Source organism: Pectinophora gossypiella, chromosome 12 (genome assembly GCF_024362695.1).
Source record: "Pectinophora gossypiella chromosome 12, ilPecGoss1.1, whole genome shotgun sequence".
NCBI classification, from domain to species: domain Eukaryota; kingdom Metazoa; phylum Arthropoda; class Insecta; order Lepidoptera; family Gelechiidae; genus Pectinophora; species Pectinophora gossypiella.
In genome coordinates this window covers 10,160,047-10,181,363 of record NC_065415.1, presented here as the reverse complement: position 1 = coordinate 10,181,363, position 21,317 = coordinate 10,160,047, and the positions used below count along the sequence as shown (strand labels likewise).

At 34.1% G+C, this 21,317-nt stretch overlaps 2 protein-coding genes across 2 annotated transcripts; both read left to right on the top strand.

The window, feature by feature from the left end:
- The first annotated feature begins 12,290 nt into the window (after positions 1 to 12,290).
- On the top strand, positions 12,291 to 14,346 carry LOC126371344 (uncharacterized). The gene is made up of 3 exons (XM_050016651.1): positions 12,291 to 12,996; positions 13,344 to 13,409; positions 13,823 to 14,346. The coding sequence occupies exons 1-3, from the start codon at positions 12,785 to 12,787 to the stop codon at positions 14,154 to 14,156; spliced, it is 612 nt and encodes a 203-aa protein (XP_049872608.1). The 5' UTR covers positions 12,291 to 12,784; the 3' UTR covers positions 14,157 to 14,346.
- Positions 14,347 to 14,898: 552 nt separating this feature from the next.
- Positions 14,899 to 19,316, top strand: LOC126371206 (uncharacterized). The gene is made up of 2 exons (XM_050016460.1): positions 14,899 to 19,120; positions 19,219 to 19,316. The coding sequence occupies exon 1, from the start codon at positions 15,251 to 15,253 to the stop codon at positions 17,912 to 17,914; it is 2,664 nt and encodes an 887-aa protein (XP_049872417.1). The 5' UTR covers positions 14,899 to 15,250; the 3' UTR covers positions 17,915 to 19,120; positions 19,219 to 19,316.
- Positions 19,317 to 21,317: the final 2,001 nt, after the last annotated feature.

The window sequence follows — 21,317 nt, the reverse complement described above, 5'->3', positions numbered from 1 at the left end:
TACCACCCACCATACCTACCTATTACAATTAAGTGCTATTTGGCTTTGACTTCCATAGAAACATTGCTCAAGAAAAAGGACATGAATAGTTGAATATAAATACCATAAACCTATATAAATTAATCACAATTTTCTAAATTGTAAGTACTTTCTTATAAATTGTATAAATAATTATAAAATAAATTAGGTTAGGTACCTAAGTATAAAATAATAAAAACACCACTCAAATCTTACTAATTAACTCAGGCATTTGTTAACATTATAAAACTATATTTTTAGTGTTTCTTTTTATAATTTGCGTTTTGCAAACATCAATATTTATTGCGGCCATAAACACAACCAATTAAAAGACATGTTCACTATTGTATAAGGACTTAAGTATGTCCTTACGTGTCCTTAATTACTTTTAATTTATTTGGAACCATGAAAATATGCCGGCCGATCGCATATCATTGGCTGGGCGTAGCGTACGCGACATCCTAGCCTTCTTCGCTAAAGGGTTAATTGTAGTCCTTTTTTATGCCTTTAAATATGTCATTCTAAAAGAGGCCTTATTTAATGCCTTGAAGGACAACAAAATTCTATTTGCAAACGATAGGCTAACATTTTATTATTGATTATAATAATTTTATGGTTAGCCATAAAATGGATACCTAAAACACTCAGTGTTTCAGGTGTCCAGTTTCTAAGATAACAACTTTAGTGTCTACAGGAGCCTGAACTTTATTAACATCATAATGTCTGTATAGAAATTGGCACGAGCGTCAAAAAAGCACAGTAAATTCCATCTTATCGCGTTATTTTACCGCCGATCTATCACAACTCGAATTGGTTCCTGACTTTTATTCATAAAGTATTTTGGCACAGGCAGAATGTTACAATGAAAATTGGGTTGAAACAATTTAAATATTCGAAATAAGTAGATAAAACTTTTGTATCACAGCAGCAAATGAATGTGTTTAATCATTTTCAGTCAAAAATTCTTTAGGAAAGCTTGCCATTTAACACGTTAGATATTGAATACACGTTAGATATAATTATAACCTTTTCCGATAACTGAATCTGACAGAATTAGATTGTAACTGTAACGTCGTCATCCCGTTAAATGCAAGCTTAGCCTGAAGGGTACATAGAAATAAATTACGCAGTCTATTCTAGTAAGTTAGTTGTATTCTAAAAGGCTGGGAGCATTCATTTATCCGTGCCCGCGGTAGATTCCAATCAAGTGGAGTTAGTGCGCGGACGCTGTGCGCGCGACGCCGTAAATTTTGCGCCGTGTATGCTCATACTTACGCACAAATCTTTCCAGGAGTGCGCAACAATTATTGATTTTAATACAAACTCTATTGTTTCACTATTTTGTTTGACTTGACAACGTGCTCATATTTGTATTGGGTATTTTCCAGACTATAATGGTAAATAAAATAGAAACGGATTTATAATAGCAATCCCTTTATTTATTTTCTTTTCTATTTCTGAAATCCAAACATTGCTCCCGGTTTCGTGTAATCCATAATTATTACTAAGTAGTAGGCCCACGTATAAAGGATGATTGTTATTAAGGACAAAACAAATTGGAATTTCAATGCCATAAGCAAGAACTAAGAAAAACAATATATTACTTTTTTTAGGTAGATACCTAATATATCATTCTGGTGTCAATTTAATTATTTTCTATAAAGAATTTAACAAATGAAGTGTCACTAGAATCGTTTTGATTTTCCGGTGGTTATAGGTTATAGGCTACGTCACATATGACGTCACGCTAAATCCAATGTGACGCCCCCTAGACGACAAAAACTGAGGACAATTTCAAATGGTATTGTGTTGAGTAGGTATCAAATGAAAAGAGATAATTTACACATTTCAAATATGTACATATTACTAGCTTTTACTTGCGGGTCCTTGTATTTACTCGACAATTACATTGAATTGATAACATAACTGCTCAGACATGTCCCGGATAGGTTTTATCTACAAATCTTAAATAAAAAATGTACCTATCGGAAATCACGTTATCTTAATAAATAAGACCCCAAAATAATATAAATAAAAATAAAAGTTTAAAAAGTAATACCCGATATTTTTCGAAACCTATTTTCTTGTTTCATACTTTTTAGAACGTGACTTTTCCGTAGTCCGCTTTTTCTTAAACATAAGCTTACGAATTATATATAGGTAGGTAAGTTCACGACTATAATAATAGTCTGAGGTTGAGATATTTTTTTATTCATCTTCAAATATAAGTTGTACCAACTCGTCACACAATTGTTCTCATTGCGCAAGGGCTCTAAATCTTACAGACTTTTTATTTTGCCCTAGGGATGAATTTTAAAGAAAAATTATTTCTAGACTCAAAACAATTTCATTCAATGATAATCCTAAAATTCAGAGCAAGCACACGCAAATGCGAATTATATATATCTTGATTAATTAAAAAATAACCAATTTATAACGGTTTTTTCAGATTGTGTAGCAGTACACCGAAGGCCGAAGCGGTGTTATAGGTGAATAGACACAAATTATCAAAAAGACTACGGGAGTTAAAATGGCCACATCGAAGCAATTCATCTAAGAAAGCAATATTGCAATTTGACATTTGCGCATATAAAAGTAAGTGTGCAATGTAAACAAATGTCAAATAGCAATATTGCTTTCTTAGATGAAGTGCTTCGATGTGGCCATTTTAACCGCCTAGGTATAGGTAACCAATTATAAAACTCTAAATATAATAAAACAACGATAGAATAAGTATTATTAAACTCATCTCTGCCTGACCACTAATACTTAATACAAAATCACGCCACAAAAAAGCAACTCCTTAGACTTCTACGAAATACCCGACCTGCAGGGCTAACATACACAACGTGATAAAATTTATCGATCGATTCAATATTTTTTGTCGAAATAGATTAGTTTGTTTTTTCCTTAACATGCGTGTCACGTAATTTTGTTCGTATTTTGACAGAACGACATGACTTATTTGGGTTCACATATTAGCACCAATCGACAAAATGACATAATTATATCGTCAAAATCGATAAATCACTTTGCGCTTGTTAGCCCTATCAGTAAGATATACTTACTAGGTATTCACTGTAGTCATATTAAACATACCTCCTCAATAAACTGTTGCGATTCATAAACGTTGCCGACCCCTGAGAAGCGAACCGAACGCGCAAGTGTGACAGTCGATAATTAACTACATATTATCGTCGTATAATAAAGTCGGGGCAATGTTAACAAACTGAAATTGTTTCGCGGATAGCTCCTACTTCTCGCCGTAGCGTAGTTCAGTATTTATGCGACCGAGATAAACTGGACATGCCGTGAGCTTTTACTTTTTATTGCCATTCGGTGTTTTGTTACGCGAAACTCCGGCAATTAATGTGCTCTGAGACCGTTTACGTAGTCAACATACTTTTGTTCGTATTTAGTTAATAGTCCTTTTTGTCTGTACGTGGTTGTTTGGTTGTTTTGGAACAGGTAATTATTTAGTTTCGGTGGAATAGAAAAATGATTGTATAGACGAATCAATTGTATAATTGAATCGTTTCTAAAGATTAGATAACGAGTTCGTAGGCATTAAAAATCAATATAAAATGTATAAAAATTAAAATAATGAAATATATACACGCATCACAAAAGGACCATAATATTGTTATGTGTTCCTATTCATATACCTATTATTAAAAAAGATAATAATATTTGGTTCCGAGAGGACCAAGTATTACTTATTTCACTAGTTTTATAATTTATCTCTAATTTATAATATTCGTCACACATTAACATAAAATTAAAACAATGCATCAAAATTATGTACTTACAAGCAACGATTAAATAAGCACTATTGAGCATTAAAAACGTTCAAAACTCAATAATAGCAAGCACATAAAATACATTTTTGAATGACACTTCATTAGACGTTACTAATTACGTGGCAATAATAATCACAAGTAAAAGTATAGTGAAAATGAAACGGACAGCATTTCACTTTCGATCCTAATGTAAATCGAATAAGACTTATTTCATATCGTAGAGTTGAGAACAAGAAACACAATGTTCGAGAGTAAGGCCGCAAAGAAACTTCTTAAGTTTTAATTAAAAGAGCATCGCGATTACTGCTATATTAGTTACAATCAGAGAACATAAGTACTATGGAGCCGAATAGTTACTAAAATTCTAGCCAATTGCTAGCAGTTTTTTTTCCGTACATGTTCTGAAGGTAGTTTTGTTATTTCAAGAGACATTTTTTTAAACTAATATTAATTTTGTATATATAGAGGAATTAAAGTTAATGTAAGTTAGAGCCTATTGGTTTCTGTGTTGGGTCGAAAGTTTTGACGTTAGACGGTTTTTCCACTTGCAATTAATCCTTCAAATTCCTATTGTTTGACTTATTTCTCTTTGTAAACTATTCACTGTAGCTTCAAAAACTTATTAATAATTAAAAAAAACAATAACTATAAAACTAACGTAAATTATACATGATTTTGTAAGATAGGATGTATTGCTTTGAATGAATTTCAAATTATGTTCAAGTTAGGAGATATTATAAAGCAATGTCGCAACATTTAACTAGTAAATATTTAACTGTAAACTATTATAAAGCATGCAATATAATAACAAATAATCGTATTTTTTTTAAAAAAATACTGAAACGACAGCTTTTTTAAAGAAAGTGCTACGCTTAGCATTTTTAATGAAAATAAACTTTGATCTTAAACAAGGTTTAACAAATTATTTATTGATCATAATAAAGTAGGCACCTTCGTTTTTTAATTGACATTTAAAAAAAATATCAATATACTACGAATTATATATTTATTAAGTCAATAATCAACTGAGATCAACAAGTAGGTACTTATTAAAATCAATAAAGGGGTTGTAGAGTATGTGGGAGGAATCCTATGATTTTTTTTCAGGAATGTGTTCCGGAACACATTCCTGAATGTATCTGTCACCGTAAAATTGTAAATAACGTTAGATTATAATCTATCGATTTGAATCTCGCGAGATTGTGAACTGTCGAATAATTATGAATCGTATCATATTGCTTACAATTTAACGTATTATTTTTCGGTAGATTATAATTCATCGAAGTGAAACCGTCAAATTGTGATACGAAACGCACCTCGCGTGCTATACCATAGAGTTACAAAACTATTAGAGTGAGCATAATGTTAATTTGGGATTCTCTTAAAATGCATAAATGTTTTTGTCGTAATTTTAATTATCATAATCATTTTTGCATAACGTTTTTTACCATAATAGTTTTACTTTCCCATAATAACATCTAGGAATACTGGTTTGTTAGGTATAACTTATTTTTGGGATTAATAAATAGATATCCATAATTCTTTTTTAGAATAATAGTGTTTTGTCATAATTTTTACAAGGCATAACAGTAGGTTAGGGTGCGGCGGGGGTGGCCCTTGGGCCACCCCTATGCCGCCAGCATGTTTATCTTACACACGAAAAGTATAGGTACTGAATGATACGTTTCAGATTTTTTAATTTTGATACATTTTTACCTTACCATATGATGTCAGAATTATTGATTACTTACTAAATAATTAATAAATACGTACTTGATTTCACAATCTTGAAGAGCATTTATTTTATTTGACTGACACCTGTGTTTTATTCCTAACTCTATGGACACAGAACGGTCTACTGTAAGGCCGACCAATCAGGGACAGCCGTCGGACAGTTGACAATTTGACAATTGTAAGATTGTGATTTAACAGTTTTACTTCGATAGATTATAATCTGACGAATAATAATACGTTAAATTGTAAGCAGTATATTACGTTTCACAATTTTTCGACAGTTCACAATCTCGCGAGACAGATTATAATCTAACGTTATTTACAATTTTACGGTGACATATCCTTATTTATGGAGTTAACATAGTAAAAATTCCCACGTTTACATGGTGTCATTTCCGTAACTTAAATGTTTACCAAACCATACAAAAATATAAAATATCGATATTTTTGTATGGTATTGGTCGTTCGATTTACTTCTCACTTTTTATTCTAAATTCCTCTCCAAAATTAAAACTGTGGGAATTTTTTTGACAAAAAGATAATTATAAATAACCCAGTTATCCAATATCAAATAATTAACTTGTCAAACAATTTTTATTAATAACTGTCTTTAAAAAAATGTTTTGTGTTGCGGAATGGGTGTAGGTCAGAGATACCAATTTTGAGTTTTTCGCTGATATCTCAAAAACGATGCGTCCTAGAGAAAATAACTTTATATTAATTTAAAGAACATTAAATTGTCTACAAATTTATAATATAATATTTTTTGATATTTCGCCCGTTTTCGAGCTACACGCTTAGGAAAAAAATAATTTAATATTGAAAAGTGTCAGTGATCAAATCAATCGAAAAAGTAGATCTTGGGTCCATCATCTCTTATTTTTGAAACAAAGACACATTTCGTGCCATGCCCATTGCCCATCATCATCCATCGACCTCCATCATCTTCCATTAAACAAAAAGACTCATGCTTGATTCTGAAGATAGGAGCTATTATCGATTAAAACATGAGATAGGAGTTATTTATTTCTGTAGAAAGGAGATATTTTTATAAAAAATATTGCAACATATAAAATCTTTATTTTAAGAGCTATTTCTATTCATCGAAAATCACCCTAAAAGTAGGAAATATACAACGGAGATCTTGCCAGCCAACGTAAAATTAAATTTCGCAACGAACTACATCAAAAAGTCGATTTGCCTAAAAATGTAAGATAGGAGTATTTGCTTCTTCCCCGTCGATATATGTCTGTGCTGAATGTGTCAAGTAAGTAAGTACTATAAGAAAAGTTCTAAACGTCGTGCTTAATATGTAGACGGGAACATATTTAAGAATTATGAAGCTTATTAGAGTTTCTCTACGCTTATCATCAGACATAGTCGAGCGAACATACTTGGACATTATATAAAAAAAGAAAACATATTTTCCTACTCTATTTCCGTACATGAAATGTTTCAATCTAACCCTTTAAAAAGGCGTTGCTCCGAATAATAACGACAGAGTGGTCCTCTATTTGTAGAAACAACTATGTACTGAGTTACAACAACGCATTTTCGTCTTCACAGATTTTCTGTTCGAGATCAGCTCCCATCGCAGTACCGATCTGATATTAATGGGCTTGTCAATGGTATGATGTAATTATTATAAATGTTCTCCGATATGAGATAAAATGTTATTATTCGCCTGCAACTTATTGCTCCGCGTTCGCTAGACAGATTCGCCCCCTCTTAATTGCAATGTACGTACTGTTTTTGATTTATTTACCGGCGTTTCGCAGGTGATAAAGTGCGCTTGTGCACTTTTCATTTACTCCCAATAACAGGGTAAGTATGGATGTGAGACAGGATTTGTGGGGGGCGGCGTAAGGGATAAGAGATAGACGGAGATAATACGTTTTACAATAAATAAATACAATAAGCTTTTGAAGTTGACGTCGTGTCTTATAGGGAAGTCAAGGAATTGGCCTTTGATAGACTGGAATGGAAAATGCTACACCGACAAGAGAGTGGGTCTTAAATTGATGACGATGATGATGAGCTTTTTGGATTGTAAGTACTACTTATCGAATACACTCTGGACATCAAACATCAAAATACTGCGTTGAATGTTTATCGCTATTTATTTTCTTTCGGTTCATATTTTTGATAAAAAAAAATACTCTAACTGTAACCGCTAAAACTATTATACGTAATTCTCTTCATCTACCTATATTCACTTATTCACAACAGATGAATAGTATACGTTATAGAATTTTCTTGTTTGAAGTATTGTACTTATTGGAGATTTTGGTATTAGGTCCAGCAAACGTGACTGTTAACTCCACCCGTATACCATACACAACTCGTAAGCATCATCGCTTCTGAATTATAGTCGTCTCTGGGCGACCCGTCGAGACCACAAGCCCCTCCTGTAATAATTGATTTATACTCACAACGAACTTCATGAAGACCTGATGAAGAGCTCAGGTGAACCGTAACTCACAAACTACAATCCTTAGCGCTGAAGACCGGCCTCCGTGGTCCAGTGGTTGAGCGCTGTGCTCACGATCCGGAGGTCCCGGGTTCGAATCCCGTTGGGGACAAATCACAAAAATCACTTTGTGATCCCTAGTTTGGTTAGGACATTACAGGCTGATCACCTGATTGTCCAAAAAGTAACATGATCCGTGCTTCGGACAGGCACAGCGCACGTTAAGCCGTTGGTCCCGGTTATTACTTACTGATGTAAGTACGTAGTCGTAACATGAGTCACGTCAGGGGCCTATGGCGGCTCAGTAATAACCCTGACACCAGGGTTGATGGCGTTGGTAATCCACCTCACAATCCACACGATAGAAGAAGAAGAAGCGCTGAAGAAATATTTTTTACGCCGATACGGCTCACCACCTATCATGTTGGTTGAACAGAAAGTTGATGATGGATTTACCTCTGATTACCCCATTGTGATAATATACAGTCGTGAGCTTATGTTATGGATACTTGAATCGAATATTTTTTAAATTAGCTAGGTAATTGATTACCTGTACTTTCAATATCAATTAAAATCACCTACGCCTGCAGAGATGTTTTTGTGTAATAAAGATTGAAAGCTTTCATGTTTATTATGCCGACCACATTATAACATTAAATTAATTGCCAGAGAACACACAACACAAAAATAGCCTCCGTGGTGTAGTGGTTAGAGCGTTAGGCTCACGATCTGGAGGTCCGGATTCGATTCCCGATGGCGACATTGTCGAAATCATGTTGTGAGACTATCCTTTGTTTGGTAAGGATTTTTCAGGCTTGAATCACCTCCGAAAAAGTAAGATGATTCCGTGCCTCGGAAGGCCCGTTAAGCCGTTGGTGCAGCGTGGTGGAGTATGCTCCATACCCCCTCCGGTTGATTGAGAGGAGGCCAGCTGTGCCCAGCAGTGGGACGTATATAGGCTGTTTATGTATGTTATGTTAATTGCCAGAGATAAAATATGAAAAAATGTGTCGACATGTAGAATTATTAGTAAAAACGATATTACTTATAAACGATATACATTAATTGCTATGTTAAATTCTAGCTCAATATATACATACATACATAAACTCACGCCTATTTCCCACGGGGGTAAGCAGAGACTATGGAATTCCATTTGCTTGGATCCTGACATACTTCTCTTGCTTCCTTCACATTCATTAATCATACGCATGCCGTAGCTCAATTTCTAGCTTATCTCCTAAAATATTCTAGAGCGAGTTACATTACAAAAACGGGCGATAGCCAAGTCTAGACTTAAGTACAACGTCAGGGTTGGAAACAAGTTGGAAATTCAGGTCATGACATACGAACTAGGTTAATTTCTGTACCCTGTGCCAAGCGGATTTTCGTGAGGAATTCTTCGATAAAAGCTCTCACTTAAACCGTCACGTCTCGTCATGACGAAGCAGAACTGTCGATTAATTGCTGTTATTTAAATGTGCCCACGTCAATCAATAGCCCAACATTTTAGACCCAATATTTTCGAAAACACGTCACCGAGTAAGCTTGTGGGTATAACAGGCTGTTGAGTGTTCTCTCTTCGCAATTAAATAATGTATGTGTCGTAGTTTCTGAAAGTGACAAATGCTTTCACCGTGAATAGAGCAATAAATAGTATTAAAAGCTCGGAAAGTAAAACTAAAATTATTCCTAACCTGTATGTATGTAAAAAAAAATTACAAAAAAGTTTTGACTTCCTAGCTACCGTTTTATATCGAGGGTTGAAAGGCAAAAGGGTTTAAGCGACATTTTGTGAACTTTACAGGAGAGCCATTTAAAGTTTTATTTTTTCGAAAAAAATTCATATAAAAAAAACTACTAAATCAAAAGTGTTCAAATTGCTAAGAATTATTTTAAATTAAACGTTGCACAATTCTGTATTTATTTGGTTCGAAAAACACATTAGTTATAAGTAGTATGTTATTGGGCATTCTAGACCATCGAAGTGAAGGGATTCGCGAAAATGTTCTTGGGCATTCTAGACCATCTTCGTTCAGTCGGATCGCTCGAGCGCCAACGCGCTATCGCGCGCGCTCTCGCGGATCCCTTCACTTCGATGGTCTAGAATGCCCAAGAACATTTTCGCGAATCCCTTCACTTCGATGGTCTAGAAATACCCAATAACATCGATGGTTCTTAATATTACGATCAATCGGTTAGCAACTACAACACTCACCAGTATAGCTCGAGTCATCATGGGATTTCATATCACTGTATTTAATATCACAAGTATAATATCACTTAGAAAATTATTTTGGTCTGTCCGTGTTCGAATCAAGTTTTTTCCTGTAAGTCAAATTCATTAGCAGATTGCTTCATGTCTCTATACAATTTGCTGTCCTGTCATCCAATACCAGATTGGCTCAACGATCTCCAGAATTATGACATAAAGTGATAATATAATTTGAGACTCACAAAGTACCATACGAAAATATCAGAAATTCTATCCAGATTGGCGCGAGTCGTCATTGAATTCAAGAACAGCTTCGGTCCTGTCATTTAATACCAGATTGGCTCAACGATCTCTAGAATTATGACATAAAGTGATAATATAATTGAGACTCACAAAGTGCCATACGAAAATATCAGAAATTCTATCCAGATTGGCGCGAGTCGTCATTGAATTCAAGAACAGCTTCGGTCCTGTCATTTAATACCAGATTGGCTCAACGAACTCTAGAATTATGACATAAAGTGATAATATAATTGAGACTCACAAAGTGCCATACGAAAATATCAGAAATTCTATCCAGATTGGCGCGAGTCGTCATTGAATTCAGGAACAGCTTCGGTCCTGTCATTCAATACCAGATTGGCTCAACGATCTCTAGAATTATGATATACTTAAAGTGATAATATAATTTGAGACCCACAAAGTACCATACGAAAATATCAGAAATTCTATCCAGATTGGCGCGAGTCGTCATTGAATTCAAGAACAGCTTCGGTCCTGTCATTCAATACCAGATTGGCTCAACGATCTCTAGAATTATGATATAAAGTGACGATACAATGTGTGACCCAAAAATTACCACAAGGATGTCAGAAATTCTATCCAGATTGGCGCGAGTCGTCATTGAATTCAAGATCAGCTTCGAACCTGTCATTCAATACCAGATTGGCTCAACGATCTCTAGAATTAGACATAAAAGTGACGATACAATGTGTGACCCAAAAATTACCACATGGGTGTTAGAAATTCTATCCAGATTGGCGCGAGTCGTCATTAAATTCAAGAACCGCTTCGGTCCTGTCATTCAATGCCATATTGGCTCAACGATCTCTAGAATTAGACATAAAAATGACGATACAATGTGTGACCCAAAAATTACCACATGGGTGTTAGAAATTCTATCCAGATTGGCGCGAGTCGTCATTAAATTCAAGAACAGCTTCGATTCTGTCATTCAATGCCAGATTGGCTCAACGATCTCTAGAATTAGACATAAAAGTGACGATACAATGTGTGACCCAAAAATTACCACATGGGTGTCAGAAATTCTGTCCAAATTGGCGTGAGTCGTAATTAGATTCAAGGACAGCAAATTGTAATAACATAATGAATTTGACTTACATGATATAATTCCCATAGCGGAAGCTTTTTCCTAATAGTGTGATCAATTAATTTAACTATTTATAAAAGAATCAAAATCACTCTCTAGCTCACTTGTCATGCCCGGTCAAGGCAAAAATCTATACTGAATTACATTACACATTACACAGATTGTGCCTCGTATGCATTGAGGAATGTGGGCTATACTATACCATATATTATATCAATCAGGTATCCTCTGACTCGTGGGAAACTTTTTAATAAACAACTAGTTTCAGTTACTGACTTCGCTTGATAAATTATTTTTATTGCAGGGTACAGGTTTACCTACAATACATTATGAAGAAGGTGAACAAGTTTTCACTTTTGATTCATCATGCAGAATCAATGCTTTGCGTTTACTCAAATATTGTTATGTTTTTGTTCAACTGTAATGATGATGGTGATTATAACGTTCGACTTATTGTTCGATTCAAAGCAGGTTGAAATAAGGTTAATATTATTTAAAATATCAGTATTGAAACGTTGCACTCCTTGTTCATTACAACTTAGGTACCTACCTAATGTACAACTAGATCGTGATTATATAATCATCACAACCAGTATGCAGGTATATTCATGATATTCCTCTTCGTAAGATTATCGTTTATATTCAATGTACATAATTTAGTCAGAAAAAATGTATGTAGAGAATCGAACTTGTAACATATACCTACATTGAACATCAAACTCTTAACCACTGAGCCATCGTCGTACTGCGTCATCGGAAATAGGTGTAAGTTTACGTCTGTGTAATAAATACCTAATTAATATGAATATGCGGTGTATCATTTTACAAAGTGTTGCGACTAACTCGTTTGTTCGTGAGAATAGCAACTAAGCATTTTAGCGATGACTACGCGTCCAAAATGCAAAAATTTGAAATATGCAATGCATAATCCGTTATTGTCTTGCATTTAAGGTTTTATTTTGCATAATTCAGTTTTGCACGGATTTGTATTGTTTTTCTATAAAATAGGAAAAATCATTAAACTTTACTCATTCCTTTGATCGATTCCCAATTGTCCACAATTGTGGTATCCTCATCCGTGTTATTTTCATCTTCAGTGCTTTTCTTCAAGAAAGTTTGTTAAAATGTTAGTAAGTATTTACATTTACTTTTAGTTTATGTATTATGTTGGAGTTTTTTACATAATAAATTTACACAACATTTTAAATACCATGTACCTAACCGATTTCTTAATTTTCAGGTCTAACTACGAATATTCATCCGGTTCGGACTCCCAACTGCCGCTGGCGCCTACGTCTGCGCTAAAAGTGTTGAAAAAGAAGCCTGCGAGCAAGAGGAAGCCGGCGGAGTCGACCCCAACGCCTACTAGGTAAGATTAATAATATGATTATCTTTAATCTTGTGTGCTTTTGAGAGAAGTTAATAGTGAGACAGTCGTGCCCATCAGTGGAACATTAAATAGGTACTTTAATATCTATCACTTTACTTTTATTTTATTCGAGATAATTTTACGCTATTTGCAAATACAACTTACATATCCCCTATCTCTACCCTTTTGACATACATGCATAATTATATGTTATGTTATGTATCTTGATTAATAGTAACAAAAGTAATATAAAAATAATGTAATGGGTATAATGAGCGTTCTAATTGGAAATCGTAGCGCACGGCGGTAACACTTGCATCGTTTCAATATAAACATTATTGTTACAGTTCTAAAAAGAAGTCGCGTTCGAGCGCCAACGACGAGGCAGGCGCGACCGCAACGTATTCATCGAGGTATGTAACAAAACCTAATTTTCTACATATTTTGTCTACATTATTAATTTTATAAATAGGAAAGATTTGATTGTCAAATTGTATATTTGGATGGAATGGACTCCGAAACTTACTGGATCGATTTGAAAAATTCTTTCACCATTAGAATCTTACATTATTTCTGATGAACATAGGCTACTCGTATACCTATGTATTTTGTTCACCCGAGCACCCGTGCGACGCCGGGGCGGACAGCTGGTTCAATAATTGTGTAGATATCTTTATTACACTCCATAATTCATTATACACATTACGAACAATATCATTATGATGAACATAGTTCAAAATAAGGTGACGGAGACGTTTGTGCAGCTATTCCTTTGTTCCTTTAAACCTATATAAATTATTACTTATTCGTATTTTTCGGTTTCCAGTACTGGCCCTGGAGGACTCTTCGGGTTTGAGACGGGAGCAACTTCGGGGACGTCGAAGTCTGCAGTGCTGCAGACTTATTTGACCAGCCGCGTCCCCAACGGTCGAGTGCGCCGGGAGCTCGTCAACCAGTCTGGCGAGTACTATATAGAGTTCCGGGTGTATAACACCGAGAAAGCTGTTGCCTCTAAACCAGATCAGCGGTGGAAAGAGGCTGAAGTTACTCTTAAAGTAAAGTTAGATCGGGGGACTCCGCAGTGGGAGAAAATGCAATCGTTTATGCAGCGGATTCATAATTTATTTGAAGATTGTGAGCCCGTCTTCATAAGCGAATAGTAATAAGTACAGCTACTACTCAGGTACTTATTACAACCTTTTCTCTCACTGCTGCTGTTCATTGATATAACTTCACTTTAAGATACTTAGTAGTTTTTTTCCACTGAATTTTCAACCAAATACCTATGAAATTATAATTGTAAATCATACATTCATTGTGTATATTGCAATTTTATGTCGTTAGCGTATGAAAGGCTAGGCATTTTCTTTGTATATTTAAAGTATACTTATCAAAAATGGTGTTTTGTACAGTTTGTAAAGTCTCTGTAGATCGTGTTCATTGGATGGGGCATTTACGAAGCACTAACCATAAAAATAAAAATATTTCTCCTTTTAGCGACGGGATTGAATTAATTGAGTCCGCATTTCGCAACCGAATAGCTTCATACAGAATATTATCACCAGATTTGGATGGTCATAATTCTTTAGATCGGTTTCTTGATGATATAAAAAATAAAATCAAAACATTAATTGATTTGTCTCTCAAGGAAAATGACTGTATAAAACTCAATTTTGAACATTTTGCTGTTTTTCTTTTAGTAAAAAATGATTCTCAGGAAATAAAGTCTTTTGGAACTAAAAATTATACTCTCTATAAAAATTATGACTTTGATAGTTTAATGAACAAAGTGAAAATTAGTTTGATGAGAAAAAAATGTGAATTTCAAGAACGTGATAGTGGTTGGACCTTCTTACATAATTCCCATTTAGAATTGAATATTAATAAATATCAACCATTAAGAGGGTCAGGTCACATTGATTTGCCTGCACCAATCAAAGCCAGAAAAGCGTGTGTAAACATAAAAAACGAAGACAGTTTTTGCTTTTTGTGGTCAGTTACAGCTGCTTTATACCCAGTTAAATCTCATCCTGATAGAGTATCGTCATATCCTAATTTCAAAGACGTTTTAAATGTAGAGGATATATCGTTTCCAGTTACTTTTTCAGACATAGCTAAATTTGAAATTAACAACCCTCAAATATGTATTTTTGTTTACGGTTTAAAAGATAATAATACAGTTATCGGCCCTCTTTACAAATCTGAACCATTAAATAAAAAAGTAATTCATCTACTGTACCTACAGGAAGGTAATATGTCACATTACTGTTTAATCAAGGATTTACCGCGACTAGTTAGAAGTCAAATTTCTAAACATCATGGTAAGTTGTATTTTTGCGAACATTGTTTGTTATTTTTCAACTCGACCGATCAGTTAAGTTCTCATAGTTGTGGAGGTGTAGCTACTAAATTACCCCCAAAAGGGTCATTTATAGAGTTCAAAAATTATAACAGAAAACAAAATGTTCCTTTTGTTGTTTATGCAGATTTTGAGTCAATGCTCGTACCCTACGAGACTTGTGAAAATGATCCTATCAAGTCAAGCACAATGACTCATCAGCAGCACGTGCCCGTAGCTTTTGCTTATCATCTTGTTTGTACTGTAGATGAACGATATAATCACATTACATCGTACCGAGGACAAGATTGTGTTGACAAATTTGTTGATTCAATTTGCAACGATGCAAAAAGGATAAGCGCAGTATTAAGTAATAGTGTACCTATGGTTTTTACAGAAAGTGATGCGTTAAACTTTGAAAATGCCGAAACTTGTCACATATGCGAGCGTTTATTGGTTATGGATAAAGTTAGAGACCATTGTCACATAACTGGTAAATACCGCGGTGCGGCTCACAGTCAATGTAATTTGAACTTTCAAGTGCCCAAATTCTTACCTGTTTTCTTTCATAATCTTTCAGGTTATGACTGTCATCTTTTTATTAAGGAGCTTGCTAAAGTTCCTGGACCCATCAAGGTCATACCTAAAACCAAAGAAAATTATATTTCTTTCACGAAATTTGTGTCTATATCCGATACCGATAGCTTTCAGATACGATTTGTAGATTCCTTTAAGTTTTTGGGAACTAGCTTAGAAAAACTAACCCCGACTTTAAAAAACGATGAATTTAGATACTTAAAATCTTACTATCCCGATGAAAAACACTTTAATTTGCTTACTCGAAAGGGCGTATACCCTTACGATTATATGTGTAACTGGGAACGATATAAAGAAAAGTGTTTGCCTCCCAAAGACTGTTTTTACAATTCTCTTACCAATGAACCGATCTCAGATGAGGATTATGAGCACGCTCAATCAGTGTGGTTAAAATTTTCATTAACCAATATGGGTGAATATACTGATTTGTACTTGATAACAGATGTACTTTTGTTGACAGATATCTATGAAAATTTCCGACTTACATGTAAACAATATTACCAACTCGATCCTGCATTCTATCTTACGGCTCCGAGTCTATCATTTGATGCAATGCTCCTTAAAACAGGCGTTCGTTTAGAACTTGTAACTGATTTAGAAATTTACCGTATGATACAGCAAGGTATACGCGGTGGCGTTTGCATGTGTTCTAAACGACATGTTAAAGCAAATCATAAATATCTGGAAACATTTGATCCATCTCACCCAAGTTCATATATTGTTTACTTTGACTGTAACAATTTATATGGATACAGTATGTGCCAAACATTACCACATTCAAACTTCAGATTTGTGAACGATTCTGAATTAAAAACTTTAGAGTCGAATATTTTAAATATTATGGATGACTCTGAAAATGGTTTTATTCTTGAGGTGGACTTATCGTACCCTTCACATTTACATGATGAACATAATGATTTTCCATTTTGTCCTGAAAAAATTATTTCACCCAGAGGAAAATCGAAAAAATTAATACCTAATTTGTATGATAAATACAATTATGTTATTCATTACGTACATCTAAAAAAATGCTTAGAACATGGCTTGGTGTTGAAAAAGATTCATAGAGCTATAACATTTAATCAAAGTAACTTTTTAAAAAAATACATAGATCTCAACACCCAACTTCGCCAGAAAGCACAGTCTACTTTTGAACAAGATTTTTTTAAATTATTAAACAACAGCATATTTGGAAAAACTTTGGAGAACACAGAACAACGAGTAGATGTACGATTGGTTAATAAGTGGTCAGACAAAAATAATCTAACTAAAAAATGTACTGGCGCAGAGACCTTAATAGCAAGTCCCAATTTCCATAGTGCTTCAATATTCTCTGAGAATTTGGTAGCTATACAGATGAAACATTCACAGATTGTGCTTGACAAACCAATTTATATTGGTTTTGCTGTACTTGAACTCTCAAAAAGTCATATGTACGATTTCCATTACTCAAAAATAAAACCATTTTATGGAAACCGCATTAAGTTGTGCTATACCGATACTGATAGCTTCGTATATAATGTGCATACAGATGACATTTACCAAGATTTGAAGACTAACTTCTTAAAATATTTTGACACAAGCAATTACAACCCAAAAAATGAATTTGGTTTACCTATTGTTAATAAAAAGATTCCTGGTTTATTCAAGGACGAAATGGGTGGACAAATAATTAGAGAGTTTGTAGGATTAAGGTCAAAGCTTTACTGTATTAAAACCTTAAACAAAACAATAAAAAAGGCGAAGGGTACCAAAAAAAATGTAATTAATGGTTTGAGCGTATCAGACTATAAACATGTGTTATACAATGGTGATGTTGTTTACAAAAAAAATGTTCTATTTAAATCAATTAAACATGAAATTTTCACTCAAAAAGTAAATAAAATAGCTCTTTCTAGCAACGATGATAAGCGATTGTTAGAATCTGATAAAGTGACTACCCTTGCTTGGGGTCATAAATCAATTTTTGGCTGTACTGCTTAAGGTGATTCTTTCAAGGTCAATTGTTCTTCGCAGTGGGAGGAATTGTAGTCGTTTATGTAGCAGATTCATAATCTATTCGAAGATTGCAAGCTCGTTTTTAAGAGAGAAAAGTAAAAATACCTATGTAACAATTACCCCTGAAAGAATCATCCTTAGAACTCTTTGTTTGTAAATACTTAGGTTAGTATACTTTATGTTGTAAGTAGGTACCTATAAACATAAAAATATAATATAAGATGATGACGATTGTTATATAAAAAGTTAGCAGCAGTGGAGAAAATAAATAAGAATATGATATACATAATAGTTTCATTTATTCATACCTACCAAATCACCAGACAGGTAACTTAGACCTTCGTCACACTTGATGGAAATTAAGTCGTGGATCTTCCGCAACGGAACGCCGATACAAATATTTGTATAAAAATTACAAATAGCAGGCACACACAGGCAGGTTATTTACCGCAACGGAAGTTCGGCGTCGGAATTTCCGCCAAGTGTGGCGAAGGTCTTACTGTTTCAACGAGTACCGACATGTTGGATACCTAAGTATACTATATTGTCTTGCACAATCATTGAAATTAATCACCGTAGATTCAAAATTTATAGGATAAAAAGTAGCCTTTGCGTTAATGCGGTAGCTATGTGATATATCTAGCTACCAAATTTCATCCGTTCAGCTCTTTAGGGGTTTCGCATTTATAACATTAGTGTGATGAAATAAGTACTTAGATAAATACTTCCTTTAATTATAATCGCTAGTCTCCATTTTTCATGTTTAAACTTGTTAACGTGAAATACAACGCGACAATGAAAACCTAAGCGATTTTGAGTGTGCACGTGCGGTAACATGAGAAGGCGCATATGTGCGGGGCAACGCGGCGACCGCGACGTTGCATCATAATTTATTTCATTTCTATTTCGCTTCTCGTTAGTGCAACACCTTCGAAAATGTCCGCGTCCATGCCGAAAATGAGTTTTCTCGCTATAGTGGGGGATGAAGTCCCAAAATTTACAGTATCAATACAAATTCATCGTCTTCGCCGAGATGGAGATAAGATCAAAGAAAAAACTCTTGTGAGAAGTATATACGGCGCGCATGATAAAGAAGATCGAGTGCTGGCATCCGCGCTGTACTCATGTTACCTGATGTCAAAGGAGCTGGGTGAACAAGTTGAAACTTGTAGCTTAAATAAGTATGAACAGGTAATATTCGTTTATTGTGTTATTGTGTGCATAAACTACCTATTACTTTATTTTATATGTGTTGAGGGGTATAGTCTAATCTGTCATTGTATTTTCAGTTACTCGTGGAGAAAGACGTAGACACCGTTGACGGTTAAAAATCATCATCATAATTTCGAAGGTGTAGCACTAAAAGCGGTGCCTGCTAAGTACTTTGGTAAGTACTGTGGTTTATTTTATAAATAAAATCAAATGTTTGTATTTTATTTTATACATAAATTAATGTGATACGTTTTATTGTTTCAGAACATGTCGAATAATTTAACAAACGTTAACGAAGATGATTTATTCTACCCTTACGCGCAAGATCCGCTTGCTGACTTCGATGAAAGGTATCCTGTTCAAGCGACTACCACAAAATCGACGGCGCCTCATGATAACAAGAGTCAAAAGCGGAAAAGTGATAAGAAGAAGAAGAGGAAGATAATTAAATCTAAAGTTAAATGCGGAAAATGGAAGCAGTCATCTTCATTTGTGCAAAATCGGAACGCGGAGAAAGCCACCAAGTTAATTAAAATCAGCATAGTGGATTTAGGTGCTTCAAATACAAGTGAAAATCAAGAAAAAAGTGATGTTTTAGTGAAAGCCCAATATATGGTAAAAGATAGTTATGATGATATATTGGGACAGACTGAAAAATTAATTAACAATATTTCAAAGACATTGTGTAATTACAGTACTTGTATTTATATGTAACATGCGATTATTTCATAAATATGTTGGAATCGCATTTTCGTGTATTCACAACACAGTAAATTCCATCGCAAATAAAGTCTCTGACTAATGTCAGAGTACTACAAGCTATGGAAACATTTAATGTATATAGTAGAAATAGTTAATATGGTAACTGTTATTTCAAAATATATTTTTTTATCTATTGTACTTTAAACAGTTTTATGAACTTAATAAATAAAATGTGTTTTTCAAATTTCGTTGTTTTACTAGAAAACCGTTAAATGAAACAAAATCATAAATCAATATTTTACTTTTTATTTAAATAAATCAAATAAGTACATATTATTTTCGAAATACCATTTTTTTACACATACCACACTTTTTATAGCACACTTTTTTGAATGATTTACACATGTCATAGAATTATTTTTATCATAGATATCACACAGTTTCATAAAATTAGGACATCCTTTAGAACCAATATCTATTACCGTGCACGTAGGACACAATTCATTAATCCATTTCACTTTTTCTAAGCCCTTAGTAATTATTTTTCTGTTATTCAAATATGGTACAATTATACGTTTAAATTCACGGTAGTCAATGAAACCTTCACTCCAGTAAATCCCATGATTTGCCTCTAGCCATCGTACTTGTTTTTTTTCTTGTTTTGTTAAATAATTAAAAGGATTAGGGGGTTTAACTAAAAACATTACTGTATATTCAGCATATGCTATAGCCAATTCCTTCACAATAAAATCGTTCTTAACTTTAAACCCCAAAAGATCGACGATCACAATGTCGTTCATGATAGTTTTTTTACTATATTACTCAAAGGCTTGTATTCAATGATACTATCGTTTAATATGAGGCAATAAGCAGATGTTCCGTCAGGTATAATTTCGTCACTTTCTATCTCAACCCGAACGTCCACGGATCCTGTTTTTAGATTGTCGACTTGGCGTGAGCAGTCAATGACGAAGAGAGGAGCTATCTCTTTAAACTCTTTAGCACTTAGCAAAGGATCTGCTCGCCGTCCGTAATAAGACTGTTGGAATCTCACATATTGTTCATATAATAAAGCAATTTTATAACCGGCAAAATCAACATTTATATTTTCGTACGGAAAGTAAGTAGAATTGAGGTAGACTTTAGCGTCACGCAAGTAACAGTGGTCAAATCTAGACATATCTGCATTTGCATTATTTTTTCTTTTCGTTTGCAATCCTATAATTACATATCTTGGTTTTTCAATTTGAGAAGACGTTTTTATAGACCAGGTATGCTTTGTAGTCTGTGGAAGTAAAGGATATTCGTACAAATCCCAATTCCTAAATACTAATTGAATTCCACGATCTTTTTCCAAGAGTTTCAATAAATTAATCCTTTCTATATCAGAAACTTTTACATGAGGGACACGCCATACTATTTTATCAATGTGAACATTTTCAACGTATTCACCCGTATTAAGTTTCACTGCGTT